Raw genomic sequence first — 10,499 nt, 5'->3', positions numbered from 1 at the left:
GGGCTGAGGGGAAGGTGAGGGGCTGAGGAAAAGGCAGAGGACTGAGGGAAAGGGCTGAGAGAAGAGCAAGGAGCTCAGGGAAGGACAGGAGCCTGAGGGAAAGGCAGGGACTCAGAGAAGGCCAGGAGGCTGAGGGAAAAGCAGGGGCTGAGGGACAATCAGGGATCTGCAGTCACGGCAGCACCACCGTGAGCCGGAGGAGATGCGGCAGGAGCCGGGCCGCGAGTGACGGCAGCAGGGTCCGGTGCAGGTGAGTCCATCCCGAGCCACTTTCGGTCCCCTAAAGGTCCCTGCTCTGTCCCCTTCTTAAAGCGTGTCACCCCCTCCTTGAAGCGTGTCACCCCTTAGAACCCCTGTGCCGTCCCTGTCACCTTCCCGTGGTGTCCCAGGAACATCCCCAGGACGAGTTTTGGGACTGGGATCAGTCCGGGGTTCTGGCAGGGCGATGTGGGGTGAGAACGGCGCTGGGTCTGGCCCCACTGAGCCCAGCTTGCCCCAAACCCGGGCTCCGACCCTTCCTGCCTTCCCTGGAGCAGCCTTGGGATGCAGGGAGGGAGAGCAGGACCCCAAATCCCCTCTCCCACTGCTTTTAACCCCAAAACACGAGGCAGGGAGCAGGGATGGGATGAACCGCAGAGCCTGGCGGGGGTCTGAGGGTCTCACCCCCCTCAGCATCCCTGGAAGTGTCCCCATAGCGAAGTGGCATTTGGGGACATACTGGGGGTGCTGGCAGGACACTCAGGCTCGGATAAGGAGCAGAGAGCGGCGATTGTTGTGTCTGCCGCCATCCCGAGGATTTTCCAGGCTGTGGCAGGAAAGGGAGAAGCCGAGAGAGACAGACGGGGTTAAGGAGCGGCGCCAGGCCGGGCTCTGTTTAGTCTGGGCTCGGCGGCGGCTGCGGGAGCGGCTCCATCCCGGCTGTTCCGTGCCAGCCTGGGGACGGCGCTGTCCCCGAGCCTGATGCCAGCACCCAGCTCTGCCTGGGGACACCCCGAGTGTACCTGTGAACTGTGCTGGGTCACCTCAGCCCAAGCTGGGGACAAACTCTGGCACGGAGGGAGCACAGAGTGCAGGCTTTGGGCGACACGGCTTTGTGGCCGGTGCCAGCAGCTCAGTGTCCCCTGCAGCAGGGTGACCCTCTGGGGACAAACTGGCACTCGGGGAGCACAGAACGCAGGCTTTGGGTGACATGGCTGTGTCACCTGAGAGTGCCACTATCCCTCGGTGTCCCCTGCAGCAGGGTGACCCTCTGGGGACAAACTCTGGCACTCAGGTGGTGCCACCAACCAGGCTTGGGGTGACATGGCTTTGTCACCGGTGCCAGCAGCTCGGTGTCCCCTGCGGCAGGGTGACCCTCTGGGGACACGCCATGTCCCTGGGCAGCGACAGCGGCCCCGGCATCGTGCACAGCCTGCTGTGCCACCGGCAGGGAGGGGACAGCGAGGCCTTCGCCCGCCGCGCCATCCAGAGCCTGCTGAGGAAGCTCAAGGAGAAGAGGGACGAGCTGGACGCGCTGGTGGCCGCTGTCACCTCCGGAGGGGCCCAGCCCGGCCAGTGTGTCACCGTGCAGAGAACGCTGGACGGGCGGCTCCAGGTACACCAGGAACCCGGGAGGGGGGCTCGGTGGGGCTGACACCCCCTTGGGGACCCCCGGGATGGGGGGGACCCCTGGAATGGGGGTAACCCCCCTGGGATGGGGGCTGAGCCCCCTGGGGACCCCGGTGTTGTCACCCCATCACTCCAGGGGGTTCCCGGTTTGGGGGGTCGCAAACCTCCCAGATCCTCCCCAGGGGTATCTCGCTGTTGTCCCCCCCGATGTTGTCACCCTGGGGGCATCCCAGTATTGTCACCCCGGGGGGATCCCAGTATTGTCACCCAGGGATATCTCGATATTGTCACCCCGGGTAGGGGTCCCACCCCTCCCTCCCTCCCTCCCCTCCGTGTCCCCCTCCCCACAGGTGGCCGGCAGGAAGGGTTTCCCTCACGTCATCTACGCGCGGCTCTGGCGCTGGCCCGACCTGCACAAGAACGAGCTCAAACCCGCCCGCTTCTGCCAGTTCGCCTTCGACCTCAAGTGCGACAGCGTCTGCGTCAACCCCTACCACTACGAGCGCGTGGGGACCCCCGGCGGCGGTGAGCGGGACCCCCGAAATGGGGAGGGGTCCCCAAGGGTGGGGAGGTCACCAAGGGGGGGGTCACAGCACCGCTAATCCTAATCCTGAATCCCTAATTCCCCAAACCCCCAAACCGGGATCCCCCAATGCCCCACATCGAGATTCCCCCAGCCCCAACACCGGGACCCCCCAAAGCCCCAACACCGGGACCCCCCTGAACCCCTAAAGCGGGATCCCGGTCACCAAGCGGGGGTCACGGCACCCCTAATCCTAACCCTAAACCCCCCACCCCAACCCTGTCCCGCAGGTCTGAGCATCCCGCGCACAGGTGAGACCCCGGCCCGGAGCCCCCCGAGCCCCCTGCCGCGGGTCCCCGTGTCCCCTCACGGTCTCCGGTGTGTGTCCCCCGTGTCCCCCCCATGCCCGGTGTGTGTCCCCAGTGTCCCCCCCGTACCCAGTGTGTGTCCCCAGTGTCCCCCCATGGTCTCCAGTGTGTGTCCCCAGTGTCCCCCCCGTGCCCGGTGTGTGTCCCCAGTGTCCCCCCCGTGCCCAGTGTGTGTCCCCAGTGTCCCCCCACGGTCTCCGTGTGTGTCCCCAGTGTCCCCTCACGGTGTCCAGTGTGTGTCCCCAGTGTCCCCCCATGGTCTCCGGTGTGTGTCCCCGTGTCCCCCCCATGCCCGGTGTGTGTCCCCCGTGTCCCCCCATGGTCTCCGGTGTGTGTCCCCAGTGTCCCCCCCATGCCCGGTGTGTGTCCCCCGTGTCCCCCCACGGTCTCCGTGTGTGTCCCCAGTGTCCCCCCATGGTCTCCGGTGTGTGTCCCCAGTGTCCCCTCACGGTCTCTGGTGTGTGTCCCCAGTGTCCCCGCCGTGCCCGGTGTGTGTCCCCAGTGTCCCCCCATGGTGTCCGGTGTGTGTCCCCGTGTCCCCCCCGTGCCCAGTGTGTGTCCCCGTGTCCCCGCACGGTCTCCGGTGTGTGTCCCCCGTGTCCCCCCCGTGCCCAGTGTGTGTCCCCAGTGTCCCCCCATGGTCTCCAGTGTGTGTCCCCAGTGTCCCCCCCCATGCCCAGTGTGTGTCCCCAGTGTCCCCCCCCATGCCCGGTGTGTGTCCCCGTCCCCCCATGGTCTCCGGTGTGTGTCCCCCGTGTCCCCCCCGTACCCGGTGTGTGTCCCCCGTGTCCCCCCATGGTGCCCGGTGTGTGTCCCCAGTGTCCCCCCCGTGCCCGGTGTGTGTCCCCGTGTCCCCCCCGTGCCCAGTGTGTGTCCCCAGTGTCCCCCCATGGTCTCCAGTGTGTGTCCCCAGTGTCCCCCCCCATGCCCGGTGTGTGTCCCCGTGTCCCCCCACGGTCTCCGTGTGTGTCCCCAGTGTCCCCCCCGTGCCCGGTGAAGGAGGAGCGTGTCCATGAGTGTGTGGTGCAGATGGAGCTGCCGGAGCTGGGGGGGGAGACCCCCGGGTGCCCCCACCGAGCGCTGCCCCCTGAGCCCCCCCGAGTGCCCCCCCGGAGCTGCCTGGAGCTGCCCCAAGGTGAGACCCCCACAATGATCCCTGCACTAAGGGGGTTTGGGGTGTCACACTGAGCCCCCCACTCCACAATATATAAATATATATAAATATATGTAAATATATGTAAATATATATAAATATATATTTATATATATAAATATATATAAATATATATGGATATATATGGATATAAATAGATATAAATATAAAAATATGTATAAAATATATAAGTATATAAATATATATAAATACATAAAAATATACACAATATGTTAAAACATATAAATATACACATAAATGTAAAAATATAAAATATATATAAATGTATTAAAATATATAAATAGAAAAATATGTATAATATATAAAATATATATAAATATATAACATTATAAATATATGTAAATATATAAATATATAAAAATATATTAAATATATGTTAAAATATTTAAGTATACATATAAATATAAAAATATAAAATATATATATAAATATATATAAATGTATTGAAATATATAAATATATAAAATTATAAATTATATATAAAATATAAAAATATATTTATAAATATATAATATATACATATTTAAATTTATATAAATATATATAAAACTATATTTAAATATATAAATATATTAATATCTAAATATATATAAATATGTATAAATATATTAAAAATGTATAAATGTATAAAAATATATTTCGAGAAAAAATAATAAATCAAACCTTCTAAACCATAAAATCAACATCTTCCCCCCAACAGCGACCCCCCAGGACCCCCAGGCCCACCCCGAGGGCCCCCCAGCACAGAATGGGTACCCCAAACCCCCCCAGCACGGTGAGTATGGGGGTGCCCCACTGCCCCCCAGGCCCTTTGGGGGGACCCTCCTCATGTCCCCCCATGTCCCCTGCAGGTTCCCCGCTGAGCTGGAGCCCTGCCACCATCTACACCCCGACTCTGGGGGGGCCGCAGCCCCCTCCCCACCACCATCCCGGCAGCCAGAGCCACCCGCAGCACTGCTGTAGGTTTGGGGGGCACTGGGTGACACTTTGGGGGGGATCCTCAATGTGCTGACCCCTCTCTACCCACCCAGGGCCCCCCATGCTGCAGCCCCCCGTGTCCACCCACCCTGGTGAGTGCCCCCCGCCCATTTCAGCACCCATGGGTGCCGTGACCCCCCCAAAAACCCCCATTTTATCCCCCCGTTCCAGGCCCGGAGTTCTGGTGCTCCATCGCCTACTTCGAGCAGGACGTGCAGGTGGGGGAGATCTTCAAGGTGCCCTCGAGCTGCCCCTCGGTGGTCGTGGATGGATACGTGGATCCCTCGGGGGGCGCCCGCTTCTGCCTGGGGCAGCTCTCCAACGTGCAGCGCTGCGCCGCCAGCGAGAGGGCACGGTGGGCATGGGGGGCACGGGGTAATGGGGGGCACGGGGTCATGGGGGTGATGGGGAAATGGGGGACGTGGTGGGTGAGGAGGCACGGGGGGCATGGGGAGCGCAGAGGGGCATAAGGGGGAAGGGGGCATGGGGGGTGAGAGGGGCATGGAGGGGATGGGGGCAATGGGGGCATGGGGGGCACAGGGGGGTATGAAGGGCATGGTGGGCATGGTGGGTCAGGGGGCATGGGGTGGCACTGGAGGGTTAAAGGGGGCACAGAGGGCACGGGGGGCATTGGAGAGGGTTGGGAGTAATGCGGGGAATCAGATCTGGGAATGGGGCAGGGGGGGTGAAGGATGGGGGGCAAAAAGGGGAGGGTTGGGGGATAAAGGGGGAAATGGGGGAAATGGGGGATAGTTAGGGCAGAAGGAGGAAAAAGGGGAAAAATCAGGAGAAAGGGGGAAAATGGGGTGATGAGGAAAAGAGGGATCCAGAAGGGATAATTAGGGCAGAACGGCGTGGGGATAGCAGCGGGTAATCGGGGCGGGAGGGAGGAATATGAGGGAAAAACGTGGGATAATCAGGGCAAAACAGGGAGAACCTGGGGCCTGGGGCAGGTGGGACAGGACCTGGGGGGCTCGGGGGTCTTGGGGGTCCGTACTGACGCTCTCCCCAGGCTGCACATCGGCAGGGGCGTGCAGCTGGAGCGCCGGGGAGAGGGCTGGGCAGGTGGAACAGGGAATTGGGGGGTCCTGGGGGGGCTCGGGGGTCCTGGGGGTGCTCAGGGGTCCGTACTGACGCTCTCCCCAGGCTGCACATCGGCAGGGGCGTGCAGCTGGAGCGCCGGGGAGAGGGCGATGTGTGGATGCGCTGCCGCAGCGAGCACGCCGTGTTCGTGCAGAGCTTCTACCTGGACAGGGAGGCGGGCAGGGCCCCCGGCGACGCCGTGCACAAGGTGTACCCCGGAGCGCACGTCAAGGTGGGCTCCCCGAGGGGCTGGGGGGGAACTGGGTTTGGGTTTTGGGGGGCTCTGGGCGGTGGAAGCGCCCCAGGGATGGAGGGACGCCCCCGACCCTAAAGGTGCCCTGCTCAGGGGTGCCCCCGTGTGGTGGAGGTTGGTGTTTGCAGGGGTTTGAGGATGAGGGAAGAGATGGGAAGGTTGGTTTGGTGTTTTAGAAGGTTTGATTTATAAATAAATAAATTTTTATTTTTATTTATTTTAATATTTATAATTATTTTTATTTATTTATTTTTATTTATTTATTTTTCTTTATTATTAATATTTTTGTATTTTTATTTATTTATAAAGCAAACCTTCTAAAACATAATTTTTTATAAATAAATATGTATTTGATAGATAAATTTATAATATATTATATACATAATATAGTATATATTATACATTTATTTATATATTGTATCAAATATATATCTACTATATAGTAGTATAATTATTATATTAATATATAATAAATATAAAATAACATATAATAATGTAATTTATTATATAAATGTATAAAATATATAATAAAATATATAATATATATAATGTAATATATAATATATAACAATATCTATAATATATATAATATATATAGTATGTAATGATATATATTAATATAATATATAATAGTATATAATAATATAATAATATGTGTAATATAATTTATATATTTATTTATACATTATATCAAATATATATTTATTTATGGATAAATAAATATATATTTGATAAATATATAAATTATTTATTTTTATACATATATATATTATATTAAAATTCTATGAAAAAATAGAAGAAAGGAGGTTAGTTAAGAATAGAAAAGGAATTATGATAAAGGTTTGTGATTGACTGAGACAGTCCAGACAGATTAATTATAAATAATTAGAATAATTAATTAGAAATAATTCCATGCAACCAATCAGAGATCTACTTGTTGCATTTTATAACAGTAGATAATTAATTGCATTTTCTAGCAGTAGACCAATCACAGATCTACTTGTTGCATTTTACAGCAGCAGATAATTCTCATTTACATTTTCTTTATGAGGTTTCTCAGCTTCTCAGGAGAAAAAAAATCTTAAAAAGAAAACTCTTAAGGAAAGGATTTTTGCTAGAGCTGTGCCCTCCGCAGGTGTTCGACCTGCGGCAGTGCCACCGGCAGATGCAGCAGCAGGCGGCCACGGCCCAGGCTGCGGCCACTGCCCAGGCGGCCGCGGTGGCCGGGACCATCCCCGGGGCTGGCTCCGTGGGGGGCATCGCCCCGGCCATCGGTGAGTGACCACGGGGGTGTCAGTGCCTGTGCTGACCCCCCCTGAGTGACCACGGGGGTGGTCAGTGCCTGTTCTGACCCCCCCTGAGTGACCACGGGGGTGGTCAGTGCCTGTGCTGACCCCCCCGAGTGACCACGGGGGTGTCAGTGCCTGTGCTGACCCCCCCTGAGTGACCACGGGGGTGGTCAGTGCCTGTTCTGACCCCCCCTGAGTGACCACGGGGGTGTCAGTGCCTGTGCTGACCCCCCCGAGTGACCACAGGGGTGTCAGTGCCTGTGCTTACTCCCCCTGAGTGACCACGGGGGTGTCAGTGCCTGTGCTGACTCCCCCGAGTGACCACAGTGGTGACAGGACCCCATGGTGACCCCCCCGAGTGACCACAGTGCTGGTCAGTGCCTGTGCTGACCCCCCCGAGTGACCACGAGGGTGGTCAGTGCCTGTGCTGACCCCCCCGAGTGACCACAGTGCTGGTCAGTGTCTGTGCCGACCCCCCCCAAGTGACCACAGTGGTGACAGGACCCCATGGTGACCACCCCTGAGTGACCACGGGGGTGTCAGTGCCTGTGCCGACCCCCCCTGAGTGACCACAGTGGTGACAGGACCCCATGGTGACCCCCCCTGAGTGACCACAGTGCTGGTCAGTGCCTGTGCTGACCCTTCCAGGGCTGTCCCACCACCCAGGGTGGGCTGGGACCCCCGTGCTGACCCCACTGACCACCCATGAGTGACCCCAGGGTGGGCTGGGACCCCCATGAGTGACCCCAGGATGGGCTGGGACCCCCATGAGTGACCCCAGGGTGGGCTGGGACCCCCATGAGTGACCCCAGGGCGGGTTGGGACCCCCATGCTGACCCCCCCAGGGCTGTCCCACCACCCCTGAGTGACCACGGTTGGGGGCAGGACCCCATGGTGACCCCCCCACACCATCTGTGAGTGACCACAGGGGGGACAGGACCCCCGTGCTGACCCCCCAGGGCTGTCCCAGCCCCCAGGACAAGCCGAGCCCCCGTTGTGACCGTGTCCCCCCCCCCCCAGGGCTGTCGGTGGCCGCGGGGCTCGGCGTGGACGACCTGCGGCGCCTTTGCCTCGTTAGGCTGAGCTTCGTTAAGGGCTGGGGGCCCGACTACCCCCGCGCCAGCATCACCTGCACGCCCTGCTGGATCGAGGTGCACCTGCACCGCGCCCTGCAGCTGCTGGACCACGTCCTGCACGCCCTGCCCGACGCACACGCCTGAATCCTGCAAGGAATGCCAAAAAAAAGGGGGGAAAAAACGAAGCGAAATGGCCAAAAAACGAAGCAAAATGGCAAAAAAAAAAAAAAAAAGACCAAAAATGTGTTGGTTTAATGTTATTTAATTAATTGGATCAAGGCTTGTGGTCTGGGTGTAGTGCAGCCCTCAGTGCTGATTTCCACCTCCTGCTTGAACTTTTGTATGAAAATAAACCAAAAAAATAATTTTAAAATGAAGTAAAAGGACCAACACCGTGATATTTTAACCGTTATTTAATTATTTAATGGATGGGGTTGGAATCTGTGGCCTGTGACGGACGCTCAGCAGCGCAGTTGTGCCGCCAGATGGGCCTCCAGATGCGCCTCCATCTGTGCCTTTAGGACTACATTTCCCAGCAGCACCCGCGGCACGCAACGGAAGCGGCCTCTCAGCCCCCTCCATGCTGACTCGGTTTCCCAGCAGCCCTCGCGGCGCACACCGGAAGCAGCCTCTCCTTCCCCTCCTTACGGACTCGGTTTCCCGGCAGCCCCCGCGGGTTAAGATGGCGGCGGGGAGCGGCCCCGGTGCTCGGGAGCTCTTTGCTGAGGGGCTGCTGCAGTTCCTGCGCCCCGCCGTGCGACAGCTCGACCGACACGTCCACAGCGTCAGGTGCGGGCACCGAGAGGGGCCGCGGAGAGCGGCCGGGAGCGGGGCGGGCCGGGCTGGAGGGCTGAGGGGTAGGGAGAGCCGGGGAGGGCAGTTCTGTGGGGATGAAGGGATTTGTGGGTGTGTGAGGGTGAATTTTGGGGATGTAGGAGTATGTGAGGGTGAGTTTTGGGGCTGAGGAGCTTTAGGGGTACGTGAGGGTGAATTTTGGTGCTGAAGGGATTTTATGGTATGTGAGGGCAAATTTTGGGGATGTAGGAGTACATGAGAGCGAATTTTGGAGATTTTGGGGTACGTGAGGGCAAGTTTTGGGGCTGAAGGGCTTTGGGGGTTCATGAGGGTGAATTTTGGCACTGAAGGGATTTGGAGGTACGTGAGGGCGAATTTTGGGGATTTGGGGGAACGTGAGGTGGGCAATTCTTGGTGTTGTTGCCTGGGGGGTGCTGGCCGCACATCTCCCATCTTTTTATGGGTGAACACGGCTGAATTTTGGGTGTAAACCCCCATTTTCCCCATCCCCAGGGAGAGCCAGGTGGAGCTGCGGGAGCACATCGACAGCCTGGCCACAGGTGAGCCCAACCCTGCGTGGGGGTCCCCCCTGTCCCCCCATCATCCTGAGGGGGGCGCGGGGGGCTCACGCAGACCCTTCCCCAGAGCTGTGCCGCATCAATGAGGACCAGAAGGTGGCTCTGGACCTCGACCCCTACGTGAAGAAGCTGCTGAACGCCCGGCGCCGCGTGGTGCTGGTCAACAACATCCTCCAGAACGCCCAGGTGAGGTGGGACAAGGAAATCTGGGGGTCTCAGAGCCCCCCAAGGTGCTGACAGATGATTTTTGTGAATTTTGTGATTTTTTGTGATATTTTTTTCCTGTCCAGGAGAGGCTGAGGAGGCTGAACCACAGCGTGGCCAAGGAGACGGTGAGGAGGAGAGCAATGCTGGAGGCTGGGGCCTACCAGGCCAAGTGACCAAATGAGCATCCAGGTGACCATCCAGGTGACCAACAGGGCATGATGATGGAGCAGGAATTGCTGGAATTGAGGGGCTGTCCCCCCATCACCTGCACATGAGGGATTTGGGACGCTCCGAGCCGCGATCCCACATTTGGGGGCGCTGGAATAAAAGTGACTGAGAGTTTGTGATGATGCTGATCCCACGTCCCTGAGGGGCCTTGGGGACAACACAGGTGCTGCCAGGGGGGGCTGGGAACCTCCAAGGTGGGATTTGGCTATCCCCAGGTTGGATTTGGACACCCCCAGGTGGAATTTGGGGGGCTCAGGTGGGGTCTGGGCAGCTCAAGGTGGGATTTGGACACCTCCAAGTGGAAGTTGGGAGGCTCAGGTGGGATTTGGACACCCCCAG

General features: G+C 56.9%; 2 protein-coding genes across 2 annotated transcripts; both read left to right on the top strand.

The window, feature by feature from the left end:
• The first annotated feature begins 42 nt into the window (after positions 1-42).
• Positions 43-8,669, top strand: LOC131095067 (mothers against decapentaplegic homolog 4-like). Its single transcript, XM_058042655.1, has 12 exons — positions 43-250; positions 1,348-1,594; positions 1,959-2,133; positions 2,422-2,442; positions 3,476-3,634; positions 4,374-4,448; positions 4,525-4,632; positions 4,705-4,743; positions 4,823-5,006; positions 5,798-5,966; positions 7,123-7,261; positions 8,297-8,669. The coding sequence occupies exons 2-12, from the start codon at positions 1,370-1,372 to the stop codon at positions 8,494-8,496; spliced, it is 1,494 nt and encodes a 497-aa protein (XP_057898638.1). The 5' UTR covers positions 43-250; positions 1,348-1,369; the 3' UTR covers positions 8,497-8,669.
• A 335-nt stretch (positions 8,670-9,004) lies between these two features.
• Positions 9,005-10,271, top strand: SNAPIN (SNAP associated protein). The gene is made up of 4 exons (XM_058042946.1): positions 9,005-9,141; positions 9,661-9,707; positions 9,793-9,911; positions 10,016-10,271. Exons 1-4 carry the CDS (start codon positions 9,035-9,037, stop codon positions 10,103-10,105), a joined length of 363 nt encoding a protein of 120 aa, XP_057898929.1. The 5' UTR covers positions 9,005-9,034; the 3' UTR covers positions 10,106-10,271.
• Positions 10,272-10,499: the final 228 nt, after the last annotated feature.

Source organism: Melospiza georgiana, chromosome 33 (genome assembly GCF_028018845.1).
Source record: "Melospiza georgiana isolate bMelGeo1 chromosome 33, bMelGeo1.pri, whole genome shotgun sequence".
Classification (NCBI taxonomy): domain Eukaryota; kingdom Metazoa; phylum Chordata; class Aves; order Passeriformes; family Passerellidae; genus Melospiza; species Melospiza georgiana.
Note: the sequence above shows the minus strand (reverse complement) of the source record. Positions and strands in the feature narration are given on the sequence as shown.

What these genes read in the sequence shown, in the direction of transcription:
- LOC131095067 (XM_058042655.1), top strand. Translation starts at nt 1,370, where the DNA reads ATGTCCCTGGGCAGCGACAGCGGCCCCGGCATCGTGCACAGCCTGCTG. An exon ending in CGTGGGGACCCCCGGCGGCG is followed by an intron (nt 2,134 to 2,421) that starts GTGAGCGGGACC and finishes CCTGTCCCGCAG; the next exon opens with GTCTGAGCATCCCGCGCACA. An exon ending in CCCCAAACCCCCCCAGCACG is followed by an intron (nt 4,449 to 4,524) that starts GTGAGTATGGGG and finishes TGTCCCCTGCAG; the next exon opens with GTTCCCCGCTGAGCTGGAGC.
- SNAPIN (XM_058042946.1), top strand. Translation starts at nt 9,035, where the DNA reads ATGGCGGCGGGGAGCGGCCCCGGTGCTCGGGAGCTCTTTGCTGAGGGG. An exon ending in CGACACGTCCACAGCGTCAG is followed by an intron (nt 9,142 to 9,660) that starts GTGCGGGCACCG and finishes CCCCATCCCCAG; the next exon opens with GGAGAGCCAGGTGGAGCTGC. An exon ending in CATCGACAGCCTGGCCACAG is followed by an intron (nt 9,708 to 9,792) that starts GTGAGCCCAACC and finishes ACCCTTCCCCAG; the next exon opens with AGCTGTGCCGCATCAATGAG.